Source organism: Pyrus communis, chromosome 5, assembly GCF_963583255.1.
Source record: "Pyrus communis chromosome 5, drPyrComm1.1, whole genome shotgun sequence".
Lineage (NCBI taxonomy): Eukaryota > Viridiplantae > Streptophyta > Magnoliopsida > Rosales > Rosaceae > Pyrus > Pyrus communis.
The window spans coordinates 1,588,490-1,615,533 of NC_084807.1; the positions used below are offsets into that span (position 1 = coordinate 1,588,490).

A 27,044-nucleotide genomic window follows, 5' to 3' on the forward strand; every position below is an offset into this window, starting at 1 on the left:
TCAAATAAAAAGAACATGAAAAGGCGTTCAAAAAAATAAATAAATAAATAAAAAGGACATGAAAATTAATAAAAGAACAAAAGCTTAAGAGAAAACAAGCTTAAATAAACGGCCCACAAACTGGAAGAAAGTCTAGCGTGTAAAACAATTTTTGTTTTTTCAAACCATGCCACTTCCATCAGCCCAAACTGTTAAAATTTTGAATTTCAAACTATTTGCTTAATTTGTCAAAATGACATATCGGTGATGTAGAACTTATTCGGTGATCTATCTGAAGAGGAAGAGGAAGAGGTCGATTCCGAGCACGAGTCCAATCCGCCGCCCAGTTTTGTATGATCCTCTAATTTCGAGTTTCCTTTCTATTCTGATTCCAAAAGCATGTTTGGGAATGAGTAGGGTTTCAATTTGTTCTGTAATGTTAGCCGAAGGAAGATATAGGTTGTGCTTTTGTTAATGGCGGTGGATGATTTGGATGAAAGTATGTATCTTGAGGATTTTTTTTTTGCTTGCAGTTGTTTAGGCCTGGACTGAAGAAGTTTTGTGGAATGAGATTCTTATGAGAAGTCAATTTTAGTGGGATTGTTGTATCAATCTGGATAACGAATGATGTCGTTTTCCTATTCGGTCTGTCCTTTGATGGTGTAGCAGATCTGGAATTTTGTGAAATGCTCTTTCTGATTAGAAATATAGAATTGGTTTTAAATTATTTTCTTAACTGTTTGGTTCTGATGTGCTTTACCGATAAATCAAGGGTTTGCAAGATATTTTTTTGTTGTTCTCTTTAAATGGTGGGTGTTATCATTTTCTCTCTTTTTTCATATCTGTCTTGCCATTGACTGGGGATGTGGGTGATACTGCTACCCTGTACGCCGCAGTACAGGGCTGTAACAAGATTATCTATTGTGCTACTGCACTTTCTACTATCAGCGGAGACCTCTACAGCGTTGATCAAAGAGGGGTCTTCAATCTTACTAAAGCATTTCAGGTGTGATCCTTATTGCCATAGCCTTGAAATACTCTTTTTTGACATTTAGTAATCTGTTTTGGTTTTGATGTCGTTTAAGTTCATGGGTTGGTTCAATGTTGGATTTAAATTTTACCGTTCGAGAGTTGCTTATGTGAAGCTTTTTACTGTTTGCATTGCAGGACTACAACAACAAAATGGCGCAATTACGAGCTGGAAAGAGTAGCAAGAGCAAACTTACAATTGTAAAGTTCAAGACTTCGGAGTCAGTGGATGGATGGGAAGTTTGTCATGGAACTTCCTTTGTGGTTGCTTCTATGTATGATGGAGGAACGGATGCCAAGTTCAAATGCATTTTCACCGGAGATGCTATTTCCTCCTGTAAGAGAAAGACTAAAGTGGGGTTTTGAGGTTCTAAATGGAAACCAACTATAATTCCTTTTACCCTATTTCTTGCTGCATTGTAGGATGTGTTTTCACCAGGGGAGGGTATGTTGAACTGTCAGAAAAGTTTTCACCAGAGGAAGGTATGTTGCACAGCTTCCCAAAATGAAATTCATGGTATTTTTCTTATTATTAATTACAAGATTTGGGTAAATAAAATTCATGGTATCCTTCTTATTATTAATTACTTAGAATTTGAACACAAAATGAATTCATTTGATAGAAAATCATTCTTATTATTAATTACTTAGAATTTGAACACAAAATGAATTCATTTGATAGAAAATCATTGGCAACAGAAATTACCTGATGAATTTGCCGCGCAGCTGCAACATTCTATCAACATTTCGTGAATTTGAGAAGCAGCTGTGCAAGTTCAGTTGCGTTCTGTTTACTTAATTTTCTGTGTTTTTTCTTTTGCTGTTTGGATTTAGGAGCTAAAACATTTTTCTTTTGCAATATTTTTAGGTGGATGATGCGATCTGGGCTGCTGAAAATGCCACATTGAAAGCTGAGATGAGTGGAAAGAAGCTAATGCACTCATGGAACAACTTAAGCTCAACCCTCAGCTTCAGACGTTTCAGGCGTGGCTTTGGGATTCTGCAACTGTGAGTATACACTCTTTACCCGGTTTAAGGACTATCAAGGTGCTTAGGGTTTGCGTTCGGTGTTTGAATTAAATAACTTTGGGTTAAACCATTCTGTAATATCAGTAGGTTTGTTTTAGGTATCTTATGGTTTTAGAATTGCTTGTACAAAGGATTATTATGGCGACGAGATCATGTCGCTCTGGGAAGCTCTTTTGATGGTCGCTGTTGTTGGAGTTATATTAAAAAGAAATATTTAAAGAGGGCTGGAACCCAATCAAAGCTGGGGGGCTAGGCCCTCACGCCCATATTATATTACTGAAGAAAAAACATTACAACAGAGGGGACATAGTACCTAAACCCCGATGATAAAAAAAAAATAAAAATAAAAAAATAAAAAATAAACAACCACTCCAAGCAGTCAACATGGCCATCACATATTGAATCCAAAAGGTTGATGCCCCATTCGCTGCATATAAGACTATAATTGAAAAGAAGGAAATTAAAGAGAGATTAAAAAAAAAAAATTGAAGTTAAAAAGTATGGACGACGGAAACTTTGATCCACATGGTAATGTCATTTGAAAAGAAAAAGTAAAATGCTGGTGATGATGAATGAAGAATAAAATTAAGAAATGAGATTGGCATTTGAATATTTTGTAGTTTATATTAAATTAGGCTAGTGTGAATTGAAACAAGTTAGAAAACGCACCTTAATTAATGTTAATGTGTGGGATGTGAGCAATCTTAGGCCAGTCCTCACCTTTTTCTTTCTTGCATCTTTCGCTTAACATGGGGCAATTCCGAATTTTCAATGTATTTAAACAGGGAAGTCCACGAATCCCTTCTGGCATTGATGCCAAATCCTCAATTCCATCGAGTCTCAGATGTGTTAATTTGGAGAGATGAGGGGAAGAAGAAGAGGCAGAAACATCAACATCAACATCATGTGTAATATCAGATGCTCCTCTAACAAACAAGGAATCAACAACCTTCCAGCTGGTATTGTCAAGTTCTATTTTAACCACATTTGGATACAGAGGCATGGAAGTTAGATTAGGACAATTATAGATATACAATGTAGAAAGACGAGGAAAAGAAAGCAACGACAGATTTTCTGTTGATGAAGAAGAAGAAGCACTGTTATGAGTGTGGGCCCTCCACCATCCCTTCAGAACAGGGCAAAATTGTATCTTAAGTGTCTCCAGGGAGGGAAAGAATGAGATCCTCATCATCTCATCACTCGTACTATTACTGCTCTCTTTCTCTGATATGTACTCCAACCCAACCATTTTAAGAGACTTAAGGGAAGGCAAATGATCCAAGGGCGGAAGACGTTGGCATCCGTTACATCCAACCAATTCGAGATTAACAATATTTATGAGAGAAGAAAACCAACTCGCAAACCTCACACCACTGTAGCCAAACACCAACAACTGCTTTAGTTTAGAATGGGGTTGCAATACTTCCATTGACTTTATAATATCCTCCTCATCAACTGCGGTTGCATCTTCTCGACGTTTCCACCACAATTGCAACGAACAAAGATGCTGTTTGTCCTTGAGAGGTGTACCAACATTTGATTCTGACACCACATGCCTCAACTTATCAATTTCTAAATGTCCCCTTAATTCGTTAAGGGTCCCCAGCTCAGCAAGACCAGCACTACCGCCCCTCCCCAAACAATTGCTTTCGCTCAAAACAAATCTATTCAATGTACGAACACCATTCAATTCACCAATTCCACGTGGCATTCCACTCAATTCCCCACAGCCTTCCAACATGAGATGCCTTAAGTTGATCATTTTTTTAATGTCTCTAGGCAATTCCACAAGATCCCTACAGTATGAGAGATCTAGTGTTTCCAAATTTGAAAGTTCAACTATCCAATCTGGAAGTCTCTCCATGGGATTCCCACTAAGATCAAGATATCTCAAATGTTTCATTTTTTTAAGACATTTAGGTACTCTTTTAATTTTCAATTTATTGAGACTCAACATACGCAATGACTTAAAATTTGAAACAATTTTAGCACAAAATGAATCACAGAATGACCCATCTCTTTTTCCGTAAGGCTTTTGGCAAGTAAAAAGAAAAGTTCGTATCTTGTTTGCTTTTAGCAAGGATGTTGGCACTTCCCATTGCGACAAATCAATATCAAAATTGAAAGATACGTGATGAATCTTTTCATGAAAATTCTCTTGGTTCATATCAACTACGACGCTTCTGACCCTTGACACTGAGATTGCAAGTTCATTCATGAGATCGTGCATTTTACAACTTACTATCATACCAAACTCATTTGTTTTTTCTTCTTGAAAAAACGATCTCTGCAACAACTCCTTGTAATATTCATATGCAACATCCTCCAAACCCTTGTTTTCATCAGTTGACTTAATGAACCCTTGTGCCACCCAAAGTCTAATCAATCTCTGTATAGAGATCTTATAATCAAGCGGGAACAAGCTACAATAAGCAAAACAATGCTTCAAATGTGATGGGAGCACATCATAACTCAATTTAAGTGTTGGAAAAATATCATTTTCTTCTTGACTTATTTTTGAAAGTTCCTTTTCTTTGAAATTCAACCAATCAGTTTCATCATCTTTGGTGAACAACATCCCACCTATCGTCCTTATAGCGAGTGGCACTCCTTGACATTTTCTTGCAACCTCCTCCCCAACTGCCTTAATTGTTGAATTCTCTGGCTCATTTCCATCTTTATAAGCCATTTTCTTAAATAAAGACCAACTTTGCTCTTCATTCAAACCCCTTAAGGTGTATGATTTAGCTGCATCTGATATTGTCGCAACGGTTTTACTACGAGTGGTTATTATTATTCTACTACCTTCTCCACCACCCATTAACAAGTTCTTCAAGCTAAGCCACTTCTCTCGATCCTCATTCCACACGTCATCCAACACAAGTAGGTACTTCTTCCCATCTACTTTTTTTCTAAGATCATTTTGCAACTGCTCAATCTCATCATGATTTTTGGATTGAAGGATTTTCTTAACAAGTATATCCAACTCGAATACGTTAGAGACACATGTCCATATTTTCAACTCAAAATGATTTTGAATCACCTCATCGTTGAATATGAGTTGGACAAGTGCAGTTTTCCCCAATCCTCCAAATCCAACTATGGAAATGGTTGACACATTCTCAGTTGAGATGGGATCCAACAAAAGTTGGATAATTGCTTTTTTATCTTCATCTCTCCCTATAATATTTTCCTTGGGGACAAATGAGTGAGTGACCCTTAGGGGTGGTTCGGTATGAGATACCATACCGAAACTAGTATCCCGAATCCCAAACCAAAATTTTTTGGGACGGGAATTTGAAGACCAATCCCAAACCAAATTTTCGGGAATCCCAAATTTCGGGAATCTCGAAATATTTTCGGGATTTTGGGACAAATCGGGAATCCCAAATTGAAATATAAAATTATGAATTGTTCTTCAAATATATAATTCAAGAACACATTCATGAACTAGGAATTTCATTTTATTCACACTACCATTTAATTGAACACTGGCATATGCCTGACTGTTTTTATCATAGTCAAAATTCAAATTAATTAAACCCTTTTTGCAATCTGTTGAGAGACAAAAGAATCAAGTCTTCTGAAATCATTAGCCATGGCAGCAGCAATAATAAAATCCACATGAATATCAAATAGAACATGAAAAATATGCAAGGTGTAGGGCATTCCAGGTTGCAGAGCATGAATTAGAAACTACTAGCATCAATTATAAAAGAATAATATATATATATGTATAAATATATATAATAATTAACATTATATATTTTCGGTTCGGTATGGGATTCCCGAAATATTGAGAAGCCAATCCCGAATCCCATACCGAAATTTTGGGCCGAAATTTTGGGATCGGTTCGGGATAGCATCCCGAAAATTTCGGGAATTTCGGTTTGGGAAATTTTTGGTTTGGGATCGGGATTTTTTCGGTTCGGTTCGGGATTTTTGGGAATTTTTTCCACCCCTAGTGACCCTCTCTCTCATTACAAATCGTGTATCTTCACGATTTACTTCTAAGTGAAGGGGTCTACGATTTGCAACCTCACTCAGCCTTTTGTTAATATCTTTTATCTTATGACCCATCTTCAGCCCAAAAACAAGTTGATTTGAGTTAGAAAAAAAAAGGCCCACCTGTAAGAATTTGAAAAGACATAATCATTAATATGATAATTAATTAAGTTCTTCTTGGCACATTTATATATTATTTTGGTACTTTTATATTTATTTAAAAAAATGTATTTGGTATGTTACTTTATATATCTTCTTGGCACGTATTTGGTACGTTTAAATATATTATTTGAACGTACCAGCCTCAAGCCTCAGAAAATAGAGAATACGTCTAATTATCTCACATGATATCAATATAAAATAGTGAAAACAACCACTAATTGAAATGGATAAGTCCATTCAAAATTCAAAAATGAGGATCATAGAATTCTAACGTGGGAGAAGAAATCATACGGCTCAAACATGGGAGAAGAAACTGGCTTCCAAAAAAAAAAGGCCACGTACATAAATATATCAACCTAAAGGGATATATATGGAATTTAATAATTAACATTTTAAAGTAAAAAAATACAATAATTACATGTAATCTAAATAAATATAAAAATGCGGACATGACTATTGTTTAGGCGTCATAATCAAATTTCAAAATAGAACCAATGTTTAATCTAAAGAGTATTATAAAAGTACAGGAGTTTCTAATTTTCCCAAAAAAATATGACAATAAAGAGAGTCTAGCAGCATTCAAAACAATTGCAATTGTACCTATTACATATATACGGAAGGTATAATTGTAGTTTTTTTTTTTTTTTTGGACTAAGGAAGGTATAATTGTAGTTACTTGTTAAAAGAAAGTACCCATACAATTGCCATATATAATTATTAATTATGGTCCAATTCCTACATCCTCCCAAAAGTAAATTGTTTTCATATGTGTACACCCCAAAGTTTTTTTTTATAAAAAAAATGTACCCTTATAGTTAGATACAAATTTCAAAACAATGTACCCATTTAGATTTTAATAAAAAAAATAAATAAATAAATTAAAAAAAAAAAAAAAAGGAGGGCATCCATAAGCGTTCTAGCAAATATAATGGACCCATGATTATTAATAAAAGATTGTTAATTCAGTCAAACGAAAAATGAGATGAAACTATTGGAACGTATAAAAATTCAAATTTTAATTTCAAATTAAAGGGATGTTAGGGATATCTAGCTGCAATAAAATCCCTTAAATGATGTAAATGATCAATTATCCTAAACGGAAATGACATAAAAGGAAATGAATAAATGATTTTTTTTAATAAAAAGAAAAGGAAAATCTGACATGGAATTTGATTAATTTTAAGAATTTGATATGGACATAAGTCAAAGGCCTTCAAACAAAAATTTAAAACTAAAAATGTTTCATCAATAAACATTAGTGACTTGGGATCAGACTTAATTATCCCCATTTTTTATTTTATAACCCATCTTTAACCCAGTAACAAGTTCATTTGAGCTAGAAAAAAAAGGCGTAAATATAAGAATTTGGGTAGACACATCATTAGGTCGATAGAATTGTATTAATTAAGTTAATAGAATTTTGTAATGCTAAGTTATATTAAACATTCAAAACAATAATGTTGGGGATTTATTACAATTAATTATAAGTTATTGAGAGACCTATTGTATTCCTGATAAGTAGATATCAATAGGCTTATGTGACTATAGAAAGGTTCTACGAAATGCATCCTCACCAAGCTTCTTGTTAGTATCTTTTATCTTATGATTCATCTTTAGCCCAAAAGCAAGTTGATTTGAGTAAGTTAGAGAAGAAGAGGCGTACCTTTTTTGACACCTTTGTATTTATTTGTCTTTGTTGAGCTTTAGTATTAAACTCATCCAGCACGTCATCGGCTTCATAGACTACATCTTCTACGCTTTGGAGCCACAATTTGACTTCATTGTTGGCTTGCTTTTGCTCAGCGTCAAGAAGAACAGCTTGGAATGCTACAACTGTCTCCTTAAGCTTCTGGAACTCATCTTGGACACCCCAGATCAATCCAATCCCTTGGAAAGCAAGGGAGCCTAGCCTTCCGATGATCCCTTCTGCAATGTTGAAGAGAACTCCTTCCGCCATTTCTTGTATTCAGTACAAGCAAAGACACAAGTGAAGCGAATTAAGGTAGAAACTTGTAACTGGGAATATGGTTTTGCATAGTACAAGATGGCTCGTCCTTGCTCATCTTTATATGCCCACTCATCCAACCACTCATACGTCATTCCATGAATAAATTAAAAACAAAGACTTGTGACCAATTCACTAATGCCGGCCTGGTCCCTAACGTTTAGTTGCACTTTCATCCAAGTACCCATACGCCACTCCATACATAAAATAAAAACAAAGACTTGTCACAATATCACTAGTGCCGGCTTGGTTCTTAACGTTATGTTGTATTTTCAAAATCCATTTGTAATTTTATCGGTCCATGAAACATTAATATAAATTGATCAAATTAAAATACGCGCCACCACCAATATATCATGAATTAATTGAGCTTTCATCCATCAACTCATGTATCATTTCATAAATAAAATAAATATATTAATAAAGATGAGATGCTGGAATAACAATAAACAACATAACGAACACGTACGATTGAAAGTTTACTTTTTAAACACACTTGCAATTTCATCAGTCTCCAACATGACCAATACTAGTTTATTCATCCACCCTAATGTAAATATAGATTTTATATAGCTAGACGAGAAATGCTAAAAGGATTCCCTTAAAAATGACACACTCATAACTCTATATCATCTCATATTTTTTGCATAATACTATATAACGTTGACGCAATTTTATCGGGCTCCAATACCAAATTTATTCATCCATCCTTTTTATATAAAGGCATAAAGCAAATGCACTACTGCAATACTATACTTTTTTTTTAACAAACGATATTATATATATTAGGAAAAAAATAGTAGGTTTAGCCTAACAATAAACTAGTAATAATGTGATTCACATTCGCCTACGGTAAAAATCAAACTTAAAACTTTGCATTTACAAGTAAAAAAAATATCAGTAAAAGTAGTACAAGTGACAATATACCATTTTATATATAAGCAGAAAGCAACTGCATTCAAAATTGAATGAGAAAAAGCCAATTGCATGGTGGTGGGTCAACCAACGACATTAAAAATTGAAAATATGAAGAAAAAAAACCACGCGTCAAAATTCTCATCTCATCAAACCAAATTGCAGCCGTTGGTTCCCTTTCCATTTCTTTCTCACTACTTTTGTATTCCCACGCAGCGTGGCCACCCCATAAATCTCCGAAGATTTTTTTATCGTATATCGTGTATTCAATTTTTGTTAGATGTTATTTATGTTCTTTTATGTTGATGAATTCTACACTGGGGAGCTGCCAAGAATTAATTGATGAATTTAAAATGGTTTCCAAAATCAACACTAAAAGTAAAAAAGGATGTTGAGATATTATTATTATAGATTGGTTTCTAGAATTTCAGTTTTTTTTTCAAATGAGATGTTATGAAATTAGCCTGAGGGCCAGCATCCAAATGGAAGCAAGTACTCTAACGGGCTCTCCGTTTTTAATGTCCTTTTAAGAAGACATTAACATAGGAGTTCACACGTTACAACGGATTTTAAAAGCGTATAAAACATGTAAAATCAATGTCCTATGTAAATGCTCTTATTATGCATTTATAATTCGTATAACCATATTAGGCATGTATGAATAAAGGTTGAATTTGTAAATTTTGAAGAATATCTTTATATACAAAAGAAGAAAATGTACCCTCTTATAAATTCTGAAAATATACTAAAAGAAGAAAAAAAAAATGAAGGCAAAATTGCGTCATAACGATGTATAATGTACATTGATTTTGAAGTGGATTGCATACAATTGTTTAATTTTCTTAAATTCTTTAAAGCATATTTAACCGATGAATAGATTATTCACAAAAATAATACAATTACATTTAGTGCCTAGTAATTTTCATAAAATGTCTATTCACATTTGCTCACAACTTGAGTGATGTCTAAAACAAATGATAGATGAGGTTATAGGTTATCACATTCACATTCACATTTCCTCACAACTTTAGTGTCATAATTCAGCATAAAACAAATTGTCTGCGCAAGTAAAAAAAAATAAAAAAAATGTTCAAACGAATCACAAATGTTAATCTGATTCTTCACAGCAAAAACATTTAGTTTACTCTAACAATCAGTAACCAATTCTTCTAAACCCTAAATCAATACTAAGCACGATTGGGACTATGGTCCTATGTCATATAATTAATTTCCTTTCAGTTGACAATTCATAGGTAATTTAGGAGACATGTACATATTTTACATAGTGGAAGTCATTGTAAATGCATAATAAGAGCATCTCCAATGGAGATGTCAAAGATAGATGTCGCACGTTAATTTGATAGCTGACGTGGAAATGTCGGATTTTTTTTTCCTCCAACCCATATATATTTTTCTTATAAATGAGCTTTATTTAAGACTGTAATAGGGAGTAAGGCTGAAATGGCTATAGGTTTCAATTCGTAGGACCTATTTTTTAAAAGAAATCAATTAAAATAAATTTTTAAGATCTATAATTGGTATATTAATGAGACTCACACAATAAAATAATTAACAAATTTGACATATGAAAATTCATATGTTAATCCACATAGGATTGACATATCGGTTGGAGTTTACTTCTACTTTCAAATTTGATTACATGACATTTCACTTAGGATTTGTCATCTCCTTAGCTGATGTTTTAAGTGTAAAAGATTAAAAATTGTCAAATGCGTTTAGGTATTTTTTTTCCTTTGAGATACAAATAATTAAGATTAGCAGAAGAATGAAAATGTCCCTAATGGACCGCAATTCAGATACAATTTGATTTGAAGCACCCAAGCAATTCAAAAAACGCTTGAAAGATGAAATTCAAACATTGATATAATCTGCAACTCGTTCACATGAGTCACAGTATTTCGGGACTGGATTTTGGATTTTGGGTTGAAATTTGAGAGTTTTGGGCTTTGTTCTAAAATTTGGGCTTTTGAACTAAATTTTTGTCACCCAATTTCATATCGATTGAAATTTAAGCTTTTTACCTCATACCAATTGAAATACCAATTTATTCATACCATCTAAAGTTCCAAAGTTCCAAACTACTTAATTTCATACTTCTATTTCTAATATAGTCTACTATAAATTCAACACTTATGCAACTAAAATAAATAAATATATATTCGTTTTGGGATTCCCAAACCATTGAATACGTAATCCCGATTCCAGTACCTAAAGGTTCGAGATCGATTCAGTATAGAGTCCCAAAAACTTCGGTATTATCAATTTGAGAATTTTTCGGTATTGGATCTGAATTATTTTTTGGTTTGGTTTCGAATTTTAGGTAAAAGTTCCAGTGAAAAAATAAAATAAAATAAAAAATGGGACTTTTCAGCATATGGTATATGCCAAAAGGACAGAATACAAATTGGACAGTCCCACGAGGCATTTTTCTTTTAGCCCCTTGTTCAATGGAGTCTCAACGCGTTGGCTCCCCATGTTCCTTCGAATAATGGTTCAACTCTTTCATTCAACCTTGATCATCACCACTACCATATCACTCTTGCAGAGTTGTAGTAGTTGCAGGAAATTTCAGCTTGGGCTCATTCCTCAAGTCCGAGTCTCCGAGGAGAGTATCCGGAAAATGTATGAGCCAGTTATACACAGTGTTCCCCTATTCATATGTACGGAAGGCCTCATTCGTACATGATAGACCTCGCGTACATGTTTCGAGAGGAAGGTTATACACATGTAAAACCTCGTCCGAACAATATCCGCTGCCCTTATAATATCGTACCGTTGGAGAAAAAAGGGCTCCAATCATGGTTTTGGGGGTGGCCGGAGTTCACTTCTGCAAGGAGTGAGGGGACTCGAGGAGTTAATGGCAGTGTGATTATGCTTTACCTTGCAAACCGGCTGGGGACTCGAGGTGTGGGAACAACTACATCTCGACGAGATTTCATCAAAGCGAGGCGATCCTTGATTGTGTTGTCAAACAATCTGTTGTCTGGATTCTCTGCATAGCAAACAAAGTAACTACCTACACAAGCATGTGGTAGTGCCATGGCTATCCTCGTCTGGAAAAAGCATATTAATAGAAATTGGTTAGGTTAAGGTGTTAATTAGGTATTTAAATAACTAATAAGCAACAAAGATTAAAGAATTAACAAGTTGATCACATCGTTCATATGCATAAAATGAATAATAGAGTAAGAAAAGTGACCAACCATAAGGTATCCAATGAAGAATGTAAGGAGGGAAATGGTGGCTGTGAAACTTTGGTGCACTCTAGCGGTCCAAGCCGCCACAACTATGACACAGATAGAGCCGCTGCAGACGCCGGTTAGGAAGCAGATTGAGCTGGTAATGTCGGAATCAACAATTGGTTCCATTTCTTGCCGTTCAAAGAGCTCCCAGGTGTCTTGTGATGCCCTCACAAAACCTTTCCCATACACTGCTATCTGCAGCAATTGGCCATATTGTGTTACTGAATTATTGATCAGCTGGCAAAACTAGTATACTTTGCTAGGCAAAATAAGGACTTGTTTGGAAGTATTTTCAAAATGGCTGAAAGCGTTTTTGGTAATGGTTTTTGGTACCAATCCTTAGCAAAAATGGAAGTGAATCTTGGAAAAGCACTTGAAGTACTTTCTGCAAGAAGCACTTGGCTGGTATGCAAACGGAATCACAAAGTCACTTGACAATGGCTTATAAACGTACCTGTATGAAGGCCCAGCCGTTGCCATATCTGAAGATGCACTCCATGACTTTGAGACAGCAATGTGCACAAGAAAACATGAACTCATCTTCTCCCTTGAGTAAATTTAAAGCCCGAGCAACAATTCTCAGTGCTTCAATTGCAGGTACAAAGAGTGAACCCAAACAAGCACTTCCAAGATTTTTACTCAAGGCTCTCTGGAAGCAAAATTGAGTATTGGATTGCATTCCTCTGAGATAATAAAGAGAAATTACCCTACTGACGGTCATATTTACAACGTTCCTCATTACTTCAGCTGTCCAAGCTAAGCTCAAGACCAATAAAATTATGATCAGTGGAGGAAAGTAGAAATTCAAGGCTCCAATCACAGCTAGAATCCACAGGGACATCCACAGAAATCCGACCCCAAGCATCCAATAAGTGGGTTGATTCAAATCGGGGAACTTTGATACGGGTTCGAGCGATTTGATCAATATCTTGCTACAAAATCCTATCCGCTGTGTGATCCAACAAGCGTATAAGCCATTGCCTATCGCAAATGCAATAAAGCAGAATGCAACGCCATCAGTGGGAGCCTTTTGGAAGCAAATTAGCAGAATTCCAGCAGACAGAGACATGACAAAAGTGGTCCATAGTATGAAATGAATAAAAAACTTAGGCCATAGCCTGACTGCCTTTTGCCATGCAAATGCAAGAACAATGCTTAAAAGAGATGCAGCTTCGACTTGTGGTAGAAAAAACTTCAACACTCGTTTCTCGGCTCTTTTAACCTTGTTGTCTGATGCTTCTATCAGCCCTTGAACTCCCCTGAACAGAAGGAAACCGACTAGCCCAATGGCTGCAACCATGTGCAGAAGAAACAGAAACAGAGATATCTTGTTGGTGTATTTTCTTGAATTCAGTGTTGTAAAAGATGGCTGGTCAAAAAATTGAGACAAAACCCATTAAAATATCAGATTGATAACTCAAAATTCTCCCCAAAAAAATCATGCTCTACCAGATAAATGGCTGCCAAACTGATTAAAAATATTTAGGACCACAAGTTCTGCAATTAATCTTTTTATGTCACTAAATGGGATCGGCTGCATGAACCCTAAAACGCCACAGTGCTCGGTTTTGTGCCAAGTCTCAATCTCATTAAACAAGTCCCAGAAAAATGGCTTTTATCATTTCCTTACCAAACTCATCAAAGATATTTAGGATAAAAATAACATATATGGCAAAATTTCAAGATTAAAAATGAGATATCTTTGTTTAATCTTTCTTAAACATCACTTAATTGACAAAGTCTTATACCACGAAATGGGTCAGCTATATGAACCTAGAACGTTACTGCGCTCGATTTTGCTTCAAGTCTCAATCTCAATAAACAAGTCCCAGAAAAATGATCTGTATCATTTCCTTTCCAAACTAACCAAGGATATTTAGGGAACATATATCTAAATCTCAATTTTTCAAGAATAAAAATGAGATATCTTTGTTTAATCTTTCTTAAGCATCACTTATCAGTTGGTATCCTAAGTTGTTTAAAAACTTTAATTTTGTTTTAATGAGGAAGATTAATTAAAAAAAAAGGAAAACTTACTTGTGGGTTTGGTGTCGAACGAGGCTCAGAATGCTGGGGAGTGTTGGTGTGAGAGGATAACTGAGGAGGGGAAGGAGTAGCAGTAGCACCACCATGACCACCACCAACGCCTCTGATATTAGAGAACCGAGACGGCGGCGGCGGCGGAGTTGCAGCTCTGGTTTTGCTATTTATTACAATTCTCAAAGGGTTTGTTGGATTCAGCCTCTGCAGCATTGACACATGAACATCTCCTTCTTTCTCGTCCTGATTAATATTATTATTTCCATGATTAATATTAATATTAATATTTCTCTCAGCTGCCACCGCCTGTTCTTCAAAACCCACCTCCCCTTTCTCAACATCTCTCACATCCTCCTCCTCCTCCTCCTCCTCCTCCTTCCTCCCATAGTCCTCTCTCTCCTCAAGCTCCTCTCTTTCTCTCTCCTCCACCTACATGCCACAGCAAAGTTCGGACCTTTTGGCATTAATTGAAATGTACACAGAGCTAATAATAAACAAAAAAATAAAAAATAAAAAAATAAAAAAATAAAAAAAAAATTAAACAACAGAAAAGAAATGAGAAAGATGGGTTGCTTTACAGGCTCTGCGGCACCCATGCCGGCGGTATGACGTGACACCGGTGTCAGCGGCGGTGTTGTTGTCTGGAATGTTTCGTGTTTTGTAAGTAGTTGTGTATTTATCTCTCCGAAATCTATCCATCCATGGTTGTGGTGGTGCTGTTACTGGTGCCGGTGGATGCTGACTCTTCTCTCCTATTTTTCACAAACGTAAATGCTTACCTCAGAGGATCTGACTGTGTGGGACCCGCCCAGTCGTAGCATAGATATGGCTAACGTGCTCCAGTGGCGCGTGTGTGACTTTGACCAATGAGAGAGGGCCTGGTGGGTTCATGTCAGATTGAGGTTGAAGCACGTTTAAAATAGAGTTTTTTCTGCGGTTGGTGTCTGGGAGTGATTGTGAAATAAAAGCAGCGTCTACTGGTAAATGATCAATGTTTTCATTAACGTTTGAAATATGTGCTTTTTTTAAAAGTGCTTATGGAAAACTGGTAACTTCTATGTGAAAGATGGTTACAAACACGGAAATTTCTTCAATACTATTTATCAATCAATGAATCATATGGGAAGAAAGTACAAACATTAATAAAGAAATATTTCTAACAAAAAATATGAAAATTTTAAATAGTTATAAAAAATATAATTTAATAATAAAACACTTGTAACATTAAATGATATGCAGCATTAACCTTATAAACTTTTTTAGTTGCAAAAACAATTTCGAGCCGTACAGACACAATTGTTTCAAATTGCATATATACTTATAAATGAAATCAACATTAACTTATTCTGAAATATAAAACTATTTATTGACCTAAATTAAATTTAGGGGTGTGATATTCACACACCTCATTTTACTTTTTACACACCTTTCTAATTTTCTGTCGTCGGATCAGATGAATCGAAGAAAATCAACGGATAAAAATTAACAAGGGGTGTGTAAGAAGTAAAATGGAGTGTGTAGATAGCACACCCCCTAAATTTATTACCATTTCTAAGGTAAATGATAAACTCACATTTTTGTTCCCCTTACACGGCCATGATAGGATTAAAAGCACACCACAAAGTAGCACACAAATGTCCTATTAATTTTCCTTATTAACAATAAGATTTGTCAATTGTAGCATATGAAAATAAGGGTCTTTCCCGCATAAGATTGTTTTATCTAACTACTTAAAATGTCACAAAAACTGGGCTATTGTCCCTACTGACCAGCCACCGAAAAATAATTATTAGACAGACTTACACTTATCTAAAGTGTACAAAATTTTATATGCAGATACTAGACACATAGAGCTACACTCACACAAATTTTTGGGATTTTTGGAGTTGATTTGATATTTAAATTAAATCGAACAAAAACAGGACAAAAACAGATTTTTAAGTAATTCACAAATTAAGAAAAAACGAGTCAGGAGAATTGCTATCCACCACCAAATAATCATGCAAACATGTTATGTTTCATTCAAATTCCTTTCATTTTTGGATGAAGATGCTCAAGTTGGCTCAATGTTAGAACTCAACCTATTACTCTTTGTTATGTAGTATGTTAAGAGAATGACGTTTTCAACTTAACTTAGTCCCTATCATGCAATCTCGAATGGTGTGTTCATAGATTTAATAAGTAGAAATCATTAACAACGAAAAGAGTTTGAGTCATCACAAGGCATCGTAAGTACTAGCGTTGTCTTACTAATCCTAGAAATTGGTTCACATATTAATCACAATTAACAAGTACTACTCTAGAACATGTGTAGGTCCTCATTTGACAAGGGCAGGCACACACATATTCATAGCATTAAAATCCTAGATATGCTTACTAAGTATGCATCCGTAGAAAACACATAAAGAATTCATCAATGAGACAAGTAGTGAACCAATTTTCATCGATTCATAAAAGTAATTCAAACGAAATGTCATAACAAACTTGCAATCATATTTGGGGCTTCAAAACAGCCCCTAACTACTAAAAATTAGTTACACATAATTCTCAAATTAAACCAAAAGAAAGACATGAGTTTGAGAAGATAAAACCGAAAGAAGAGAATGCCAAGATTTCTTCCTTCCTTTCCTTCCTTCCCCAACGCAGCAGCCTTGCCTTTTTTCCTTGCTTTCCTTCCTTTTTTTCTATCTTTTTTTCCACCTTTTTTCCCTCTTTGCTGCTGCAACCTGTAGCCTTTTTCTTCTTTTCTGCTGCCACAGTTTTTTCTCCATAACTCACCCCACTAACAGTTATTTAGTGATGACAATAAGTGAGAGGAAATGCTAAAACAATTGTAACTCTTTGGGCAGCCTTTATGTCCATTACTCTCACTTAATTTTCCATTTCCTCTAATATTTGAATAGGTGTTAGCTGGCTTGTTCTTGGCTGCATTAGTTTTGGCTGTTAGTTTTATGGGATTTATTGCTTTCAATGCTTTCTTGTCAGTTACAAACTGCTCAACCTCTTGGGAACCTTTCAAAGTTAAAACGCCCATAACTTTTTCTACAAAAATGATATTAACAATCCACGAAATGCTCCAACAAATAGACATCTGTAGCTTTCCAAGCATATAAGGCTCATTCTCTAATTCATTCTGAGCTGTCCGCAACTTGCTTCCAAAGTCAGCTGACGTGCACATGCAGTTTTGACGAATTTGTTACTTAAAATTCCACTTGTGCTATTTTTCTTTTCTTTACTTGACAAATCCTACAAAACACAAAAACAAAGTAAATAGCTAAAAATTATAAGGAACTAACTAAGAAAAAACAAGTGAATTTGATGTAAAATATATATAGATATGAGCTTATCAGGCCACTACAAGCCCAAGTTTAATATTGTTTTTTATTTTCATTTAATTTATTCAATTTGTTGGCTAAAAATAAAAATTAGTATTTGAGACAGTAGAGAGGGTGTGTGAAGATATGCTGTTTATTTTCAAACAACCCTCAATGCATAGAGAAACTTTCTTGAAACACCACCAATAATATAGATAAGTGTCATCAGTTGTATGAGAAAATTCATTCTCATCTTCAAATGAGTTGTCAAATTTTAAACATAAAATTCAAATTCTGCAGATTATGTGGTACTTTGACATTTTTAAAGTTGTATTCTCCACTCGATATGTCAAATTAAATTATTATTTTATTATATTATTTTCTTTTCAAAATTTCTGATTTATGTTTTAAAAGTTACAATTATACATAGCTCATAATAAAAATTCTTAACAAGATATGTGTGCTGAAGCTGCAAATAAGAAGAAGCTACAGGATGCGTGTTGCCGGCTTGTCAATCAAATACGAAGAAGCTGCAATGTGTGTTGAAGCTGCAATTCGATACATCTGCAAACTCATTGGCCATTTAAATTAATATAAATTCAGTCTAAATAAAAGCAAACATGAAACTTCATAAACCCATTAATTAATCAATAAAATGCATTAAATAATTAATTAAAAAAATTTGAAGCTGCTGTCAATTTTGTCAACAAGGGTGACATATGTCAATTCATGTCATGCCACATCAGATTTAGATTTTCAGTTAGAAAATATTGTTGCTGTCTTGTTTAGTGCTAAGTTGGACATTTTGACATCTTTTTTTAAAATAGTTGAAGAATTTAGACTAACGGAAGTTTGAATTTTGTGGTTGCGGAATTATTGGACAGATGAGATGAAATTATAAAAATGAGTAATGGTTTCATAAGAAGCAAAGCATTGACTTTTGTGTGAGAAAAGGAGAAAGAGACGTATGCAAAAAGGGAACAAAAACCTACCTTATCGTATGCTTGTGTTTTTGTTACATGAAATTTCATGAATTGCTTACGTTTACCAATTGGGAACAAACAAGCAAACAAAGTATACATTTAGTCCTCAAATTAAATTAGGTCATCATGATTTATGACCATTACCAATAAAGTTGTGTTCAACATTTAGGAAAAAAATGAAACCGCTGAAGTGGTGTTCGCTCATTGGTGGCTCAAGTGTGTTAACACGAGGTTTATTTATATTTCGGTCAAATTGGATTAATTATGATTAAACTCTTATAGTGAAAGACGGTTAGGAATTTTAACTCAAAAATGTAATTTCTATTAAAAGTCTGTTAGAAATAAGGGTAGTATTGTATTTTTTGGCCCCAACTAGCATAAAAAACAAATAAAAATAAAAAATATTTAATTTTACAAATATAGAAAGAAAAAAAATTACCAATTCAAAGCTCACAACCGCCATAACCTCCTCATTCACGCCCAAATTCCCCATATCCCAAAAGTCTCAATCTTCTTATCGCTTTGATTAGTGATTTCTTAATAGCAATATGAGTAGTTCAAGGAGTGAGGATCCTCGCCGGATCCTCTTTGTGAGAATCTCAAGGATTCTCCAATCACATCTGTTTATCGTACATCATGCAGTTAGTTTTCATTAAGTACTATTTATATTCAATTTTAAATAAAAGAATTTACAATAATTTTTTATCACACGATGTACGATGAGCGGATGTGATTTGAGGATTCCCGAGATCCTCACTCTAGTTCAAGCGATGGTTTATTGGTCCTTAATCTTAAAAAAATGTGGTTAGCTCGCCGGTTCATATCTAAAAGCAACGAGACACACAAGAACAAAGAGAGGAGAGGAAAATGTTGAGAAAAGCGACAACGACGATGAATGGTCGGACCCATCACCAAAGTTCACGTTGTTGATCAATGAAGATGTTGGGGTGTAGATTGTGTAGTTTATCAGCAATAGCCATACTATTATAACGGTAATATTTGGGAGATTAAATTTAAAAACAAAATTTTGAAAATTAAATAACTAAAAATTGATAATTGGTTTATTACTTAAGCGTGATAAATATATTCATTCATATTAATGACACATTATTTAATTTAGAATTTTTGTCTCTATATTTAATCTTTTTAAGAGTATTCCCCCGTATAATAATTTAAGACGAAATACTGAAAAGGTGCACTCTTTAATATATTTCATCTTATTAGTGAAGACTCAAAAATATTATTGTTCTTTACTGCGCGCATCACTGATTTTCCGATGCAAGTCGAGCAAAATCTCCAAAGTTCTACATGCCACCCTGTTGACCTGCAGCAAAAGTTGAAGTTGAAAAGTAAATATTGCAAACAGTCAAGGCGAAATTGGAGAACTACTTGGACCAGAAACTCCACATGGATGTGACAGACCATCTGGCGGGCCCCCTCTTCGGGTGAGAAGATGTAAACGTGTTGAGGTTAGTGGGCCTGGGCCATCAGATGGATGACTCAGATACACCTCAACGTCTGTATTGAAGGACAGAAAATGACAAGTATTACACAGTAGAGATAGACAGCACCACTTTTTTTTTTTTTAATTATTATTTAATATACGATATTGTCTACACTGAAGGAAATGAATATGCCTAATTTCATAATGTGCTAGAAATAATGTAATTCAAATTCGCCTTTAGCGAGATTCGAACCTAAAATTTCTCACTTGCTAGTGAAGAAGAATACCACTAGATCGTAGTACTAACTTCTAAGTAGCAAGGAGCACCAATATTAGAATAAACGTTTTTTTTACTCATAAATAAAAGATTTCAGATTCAATTTACATGAATAACAATGACATATTATATTTTTGTGATGTTTAATATCTAGTTTGTGACTAGCCCGTTGTGTGGTCTAGGCCAAATATCCCTACATTAGAGTAGAACATCGTTGTATTAAAAAAAATATCAAAAAGTGAAAGATTCATGGTTTGACTCAAATTAATGACGATTTCAATAAATTATAATCTTTTTGTTAAATTTGATACCCAAGTATGACCAACTCTTTTTGTGGCTTAGCCGAATCCTCCTCTTTCTAAAGTCCTAGGGTATAAGACCCCATTTGATTTCACCATAATATAGCTTTAGCCCAATCCTCCTCCTCCTAGAGTCCTAGGGTATAAGACCCGTATGGTGAATCCTAGGGTATAATACCTATTTGATTTCACCATAATATAGTAGCGACATTAGTAGTGCTATGATGAAATCATACTAAATGGGCCTTAATAGTATGCAAAAGAAAAAACTGCAAAATCCAATCCAATTTATCCCAATTTATCGTAGTCGATAAGTTAACATGTTGACTACCAATTATCAACCCAATGGGTTTATTTGTCACATTCTCAAATGTTTCACGGCATTATATTAGATGAAACAATATGTTGTACTGGAAATGACACAAACAAGTCACAATTACCATCCCAAAACTTTGAAGCCTAATCAAATGATACAAACTACATAACGAGTTGGAGCGGCACACGAAATCTAACACGACCACAACATAAACACCACAAAATTTTCAACCACAGTTTGTTTCAAGTGTTTCCTGACAACCTATCACTCTCCGCATCCAAAGTTCCGCAAGCTTTGGAAACTACTATCGCTTTGTAGTGTTACTGGATTCTTGAGGTGTTTTGACAATACTTAATTGACCGCCTTCCTTGTTTGCAGCGGTGGCCGCCTTCATCTCATTGCAGTGGTTTATGAACTTTGTCATCTCCTAAATCCATCAGATAAGAAAGTAAGAAGTAAGAACTTAGAAGCAAGAAGAGATGTAAAGCAAAGCGCTAGTTTTCATAAAGGAGATACCAATCGACATCAGTATAAAGAAATAATGGACCTACGGCATAATATGAAATGAATCGGGAGTAAAAGTTGCACACAAAATGATAGGGTTCTGCATCCTATATATTCAAAAACAGATAAATGCCGAAGGAATCGAGGAGCACATCAAACGCGTTACAACGAGATAAATATTCAGATTAGTGCATTTGAATGTATTTTTAGGGAGGGATTGACTCAACAATATATCTGGTTACTAGCACCTACTTCAAAGGGTTTCTGTACTAATAGGGATATAGCAAGGTGACTAGAACCCCCAACTTCCCACACTACAGTCCTCTCGTCTCTACAAACCTCATATGACATCAACAAATTTCCGGTACTCGGTAATTATGACAATAGATGGACGACAGAAAATATAATCCACAATTTACTAACTTAAGAAAATATGTTATGCATTGGAACAAATGCCAAAATAGCACCACGGTTCCTAGGAAATAAATAGACTAGCTACACTCAATATCATTTAAGATTTGGGGGAACAATGTCAGCTTATTAACATTTGATGTAGCAAGCAACATAGTACTGTAGTTGAAAAAATGGAAACACAGAACGCCTGTTGCTATTTACTTCCGACGCATGACCAGAAATCCATAGTAGAAGTTGTAGCATACAGTTGTTTTTTCAAGTTATTCCATACACTGGTGAAACATAAACTTCACCCCTCCCCTCCCCTCACACTTTTTCTTTTGTCTTTCGCTCTCTATAAATAAGTCAACACAAGATGTTGATATTGCTTAATCATGACCGTTCAAATAGGAGGGAAGGGGAGGGAAATTTAGAGGGGATAGAATCCTACTCCCAATAAAAGAGGTAAGAAAGGAAATGAATCAGAACAGAGTTAGGGCCCGTTTACGATTCCTTATATGGAAAGCACTTCTGCTAGAAGCGCTTTCTATGAGCCCAAAGCACTAATATTTTTTCCGCCAAACGCAATCAAAAGTGTTTTTGGCTGTCCAAAAGCGCTTTCGGGCCTCTAGAAGCAATCCCAAACAAAATCCTACGGAAACATCAGTGCAAGAGGATTTGATTTTTCCTGATAAATGAACCGAAAGAAAGACATAACCTGCTATCCTCAGAGAAAAAACTGAACTTTAGAGCAATTCCTTAATCAAATGTGCCCCAAACAAATACTCTCAAATCAATCTATTTAACTCCATTATTACTAATTCTAACTAATAATGAAGAATCACTAAATGAGACTGAAATTAATCAAACAACAAATGAAATAAAACGTGTAGCGGAAAGCAATAATGCAGGTTCGATCCCTACCGGTCTCCCTCCCGCTTACCATTTAAGAATTTAACCCACTAACGCTATGTTTGTAAAAAATAAAATGAAATAAAATAAAACTGTCAATTTTCAATTTTCCATGGTTACATACAATTAGGGTTCACCGGAAGCAGCACAAAAATTGATAATTCTGGGCTAAAATTAATCAACAATCAAATCAAATAAAACAAAATCATGAGAGAGAAGGGAAAAAACATACCCGATCGGAATCCATCTCACCGGTGACCTTCGACGGCTTGATTACTCGCTTGCCTTTGCGAATTTGAGTCATTTTTCCATGGCGGTTGGGAGGAATCGTTTTCCTCTTCTGCTGCCCTTTGAACAGCTTCCCTTTCTGCGTCATCTCTCTCTTCCTATTTCTCACTTCTCCCTCTTCAGCGCCTCTGCTGCTTTTTTCCTTTTCTAGTCGGACTCGACTAGGGTTTTGTTCGGGAATAAGATCCTTCCCTAAATCCTTTTTTGGGATCCGAAAGATTAATTAATAGTGTCCGTTTATTATACATTATATCGTTAAAAATTATTTTAAATTTTTTATTTAAAATTAGTATAAATAATATTTAACAAAAATTGATCGTACGATGTATAATGTACGAACACAATTAATTGATTTTCCAATTTTCATAAATAAGATTCGGACAATTCCCAGATTTACCCCTGTGATTGAATAATCTAAATTACATTTTCCATCCTCTATATTAATGCTAATTTCAATTTTATCCTCTTAATTTTTGTTTTATGATATAACGAAATATTTTTATCTACGGGTGGGAGAATCTATTGGTATAGAACTCGTTGCCACATTATTCAAACTTAAAACGTCTAAGGTAACCACTAATTAGGAGGACAAAATGATCATTTAGTATTACGATTTATTATTTCTCTTCACCTTAATAATTAAACAATTATTAATCTAATTTTTGGATTGCAAATTTTCATTCCTATTGATAAGTGTATCTTAATATTACCGTTCAATGATATTCTTCTTCCTTTGTAAAATGGAAGTTTTAGGTTCGATTCCATCCCAAACCACCCATATAAATCCTACACATACACCTCCCTCCCCTTCCCCATCACCCAATCACTATAAATAGTTAAGAACACCTGGGAGTCGAAAAACAGTATCACGGTTCCTTTCGACTTGGTCGTCGCACTGTGTATAAATGAATGGGAACAGTGTGTGTTTATTATTATTTTTAACTGCACCTCGACTGATATTACAAACCATCAATCTGCGCTGCATCAGATGTTAGAATTAAGTCAATGTGAACCTGGAAGAACTGCTCATTCTTCTAGTGTTTCTATAGTTTGATTGCATTGTGTATGTGTATGGATATGACAGGAACATATTTTAATCTTACTCATTCAGGTGATAATTACTATATTTTTAGCTTAACTTGTACCTCCGACGCTTATATTGCCAGATTATAAACCATCTATCTGGTTTATTTTTACGATCTAGCAACATTTGTCTGGTATTACAAGTCCAGCAAGAGCATTACTCTTTATATATATTCAACAGAAAATAAAGAAGCAATCAAATGATCTCCCTATTTCTAGCAATGTCTTCGACTTTCTTTTATGTCCTTTTTCCTTATGTTGGTTCAGTTTATTTCCAAATACACCGACTTGAGTCGAATGCAGACAACATATAATCTATGAGGGAGACGCATCACCTTCCTTTGGAGCAATTCAACTAATTAAGAGAAATGATTATGCTTGTCGTGTTGGATCCACTATATATGTACGCCGAGAAAGTGCCCCTTTTGGATTATGTGACTAGGAAGCTCACTGACTTCACAACTCACTACTCATTCATATTTGTTTACACAAGGTAACTTTAGAGTTTCGGTGATCAATTATCGTATTGGATAATATATCTAGATTTTGAGACTTTTGAGTACTTTGAGTGCACGCAAGTTTTCGAGCGTGGTTGTATCTATAGAGACTTCCATCGTTTACAATATATAGGTGTGCACTTGGAACTGAAAACTTAAATCAAAACACAGATCAAGCCAAGTCGCACTAGACGGTTCAATTTTTACTATTTTGGAACAATTTTGGTTTGAAACCTAACTGCAAGATACAAAAAGGGTTTGGTTGAAACCTAAATGCCTTATCCAGCATGTTCACAAGCACTATTATGTTTTACTATTTTGCATCACACGAACTTTTGCGCGCAGAATCCATCTCACAAAAATCGTGAAGAAAGACTTTGCACGACCAAAAACATCATTGGTCGCAAGAACACAGCACGACAATTTAACCTTCATCGCACAAAATTTTTGGGAACAAATGCGTTCATCATACAAAATACCAGGATAAAAATGTGGGATGACTAATATTCGTCATGTAAGTACATCTTGTTTGCACGACGAAACGATTTTTATCGTCGAGCAAGTACGTCTTGTGCAATGAAATTTTGTTCGTCGCGCAAAATATCGTCGTGGAAGTTGTTTTTTCTACTAGTGAATCTCAAAACCTCCTAAATCGTCAAAGAATAAGTATCCAAGAGGAAAGGGGTCAAAAAATGGTTGAACGATTCAAAGTTTCAAAGTAGTGAATTGAAACACCAAATTTTTTTTGTTGAATTGCATAAAACCATAACCAAAGTAGTGCTTAGTCGTTAAATAATTGGTCATTTTGGATTACCCGTTACCGCCCATTAATTGAGGATATTTCCATGATTTCAGTAAAGACAAAACCTAATGTGTCACTCCTGACTGAGTTCCCCTTCAACTATGAGACAAAGTCACAAAGCCATCCCTCGTCTGCCTCGTCCACACCCATTTTTCAGAAATTGGGAAGTAATTTCTTTCTGGAGTTATATGGTTTTGCTTCTGATTGAATCTGTTTTTGTTAATCATCCTCGAAAACAAGATATGGGTTGTTCGTATTTTTTTCTCCTCCCTTTGGTAGGTCGGTGCTTTATTTTTCATATTCTTAAACGTTCAATTTTTAAATTCTGTAGTTATAGATGTTGTTTCTCTTTTTTGAAGTATTAACTTGAAGTTAATTTCTAAGATTAAGATGACATATAGCTTAAAGATGATGATGCTTCTACTTATTTAGATTATTGGGTTTTGTCCATTTTTGCATAGCTTGCGGTGGTATAGAAATTAATGTGATGGTAAAATCGTTTATTGGAATATGATTGTTGCTGGTTATGCGCAAAATGAGTAGTTGTTTTGTTTCTGTATAGTGATTGTTGTTGGTTATTAGTGAATCAAGGAAGCATAAGATTGTTGTTGTGCAAAATCACAGAACTATAAAGAAAGTCGAAGTTTCACTATAAAATAAAGTGGCAATATAAAGAGTAACACAAATTACTTATAAGCTTATACAATGTCGCTCTTTTCATCAACGTAAGATTCATTTTCAATGGAATTATTGATTATACAAAACATGTAATCTTGTACAAAGTTTCTTACCTTTATTTAAACTCTCTCTTTTAGGGATACTTATATTTTCAAAGGCGACCCTGAATAGTTTGATTGCATTGTGTATATGTATGGATAGGGATATGACAGGAACATATTTTAATCTTACTCATTCAGGTGATAATTACTATATTTTTAGCTTAACTTGTACCTTCGACGCTTATATTGCCAGATTATGAATCTAGACCATCTATCTGGTTTATTTTTACAATCTAGCAACGTTTGTCTAGTATTACAAGTCCAGCAAGAGCGTTACTCTTTATATATATTTCGCAAAAAAACAAAGAAGCAATCAAATGATCTCCCTATTTCTGGCAATGTCTTTGACTTTCTTTTATGTCCTTTTTCCTTATGTTGGTTCAGTTTATTTCCAAATACACCGACTTGAACCGAATGCAGACAACATATAGTCTATGAGGGAGACGCATCACCTTCCTTTGGAGCAATTCAACTAATTAAGAGAAATGATTATGCTTACCGTGTTGGCTCTGCTATATATGTACACCGAGAAAGTGCCCCTTTTGGATTATGTGACTAGGAAGCTCACTGACTTCACAACTCACTACTCATTCATATTTGTTTACACAAGGTAACTTTAGAGTTTCGGTGATCAATTATCGTATTGGATAATATATCTAGATTTTGAGTCTTTGAGTGCAAGCAAGTTTTCGAGCGTGGTTGTATCTATGGAGACTTCCGTCATTT

The 27,044-nt window shown here is 34.8% G+C and overlaps 3 protein-coding genes and 1 long non-coding RNA gene across 13 annotated transcripts; 1 reads left to right on the plus strand and 3 right to left on the minus strand.

Moving 5' to 3' along the window:
- Positions 1–174: 174 nt before the first annotated feature.
- Positions 175–2,301, plus strand: LOC137733580 (protein SET DOMAIN GROUP 40-like). 9 transcript variants are annotated; one of them, XM_068472716.1, is made up of 6 exons: positions 175–330; positions 876–985; positions 1,147–1,345; positions 1,432–1,491; positions 1,877–1,902; positions 1,941–2,301. In XM_068472716.1, the coding sequence occupies exons 3-6, from the start codon at positions 1,238–1,240 to the stop codon at positions 2,086–2,088; spliced, it is 342 nt and encodes a 113-aa protein (XP_068328817.1). In that variant the 5' UTR covers positions 175–330; positions 876–985; positions 1,147–1,237; the 3' UTR covers positions 2,089–2,301. The 9 variants fall into 9 exon arrangements, 4 of the variants coding, with proteins under 4 accessions (XP_068328817.1, XP_068328819.1, XP_068328816.1 ...); XR_011068500.1 differs by lacking the exon at positions 175–330 and adding an exon at positions 1,691–1,787 and having other exon boundaries at positions 339–985; positions 1,432–1,525; positions 1,877–2,301; XR_011068503.1 differs by lacking the exon at positions 175–330 and adding an exon at positions 1,708–1,787 and having other exon boundaries at positions 339–985; positions 1,432–1,525; positions 1,877–2,301.
- A 59-nt stretch (positions 2,302–2,360) lies between these two features.
- LOC137733583 (disease resistance protein RGA2-like) lies at positions 2,361–6,182 on the minus strand. The gene is made up of 3 exons (XM_068472720.1): positions 6,011–6,182; positions 2,707–5,258; positions 2,361–2,476 (listed from the first exon to the last, which is right to left on the minus strand). The coding sequence occupies exons 1-2, from the start codon at positions 6,115–6,117 to the stop codon at positions 2,708–2,710; spliced, it is 2,658 nt and encodes an 885-aa protein (XP_068328821.1). The 5' UTR covers positions 6,118–6,182; the 3' UTR covers positions 2,361–2,476; position 2,707.
- Positions 6,183–11,526: 5,344 nt separating this feature from the next.
- On the minus strand, positions 11,527–15,286 carry LOC137735157 (protein PNS1-like). 2 transcript variants are annotated; one of them, XM_068474550.1, is made up of 5 exons: positions 15,006–15,284; positions 14,425–14,856; positions 12,842–13,756; positions 12,349–12,582; positions 11,527–12,198 (listed from the first exon to the last, which is right to left on the minus strand). In XM_068474550.1, exons 1-5 carry the CDS (start codon positions 15,021–15,023, stop codon positions 12,022–12,024), a joined length of 1,776 nt encoding a protein of 591 aa, XP_068330651.1. In that variant the 5' UTR covers positions 15,024–15,284; the 3' UTR covers positions 11,527–12,021. The 2 variants fall into 2 exon arrangements, with proteins under 2 accessions (XP_068330651.1, XP_068330652.1); XM_068474551.1 differs by having other exon boundaries at positions 12,025–12,198; positions 12,345–12,582; positions 15,006–15,286.
- A 5,821-nt stretch (positions 15,287–21,107) lies between these two features.
- LOC137735057 (uncharacterized) lies at positions 21,108–23,241 on the minus strand. Its single transcript, XR_011068610.1, has 2 exons — positions 23,102–23,241; positions 21,108–21,487 (listed from the first exon to the last, which is right to left on the minus strand). It is a non-coding gene; the product is annotated as an uncharacterized lncRNA (long non-coding RNA).
- Between the last annotated feature and the right edge of the window lie 3,803 nt (positions 23,242–27,044).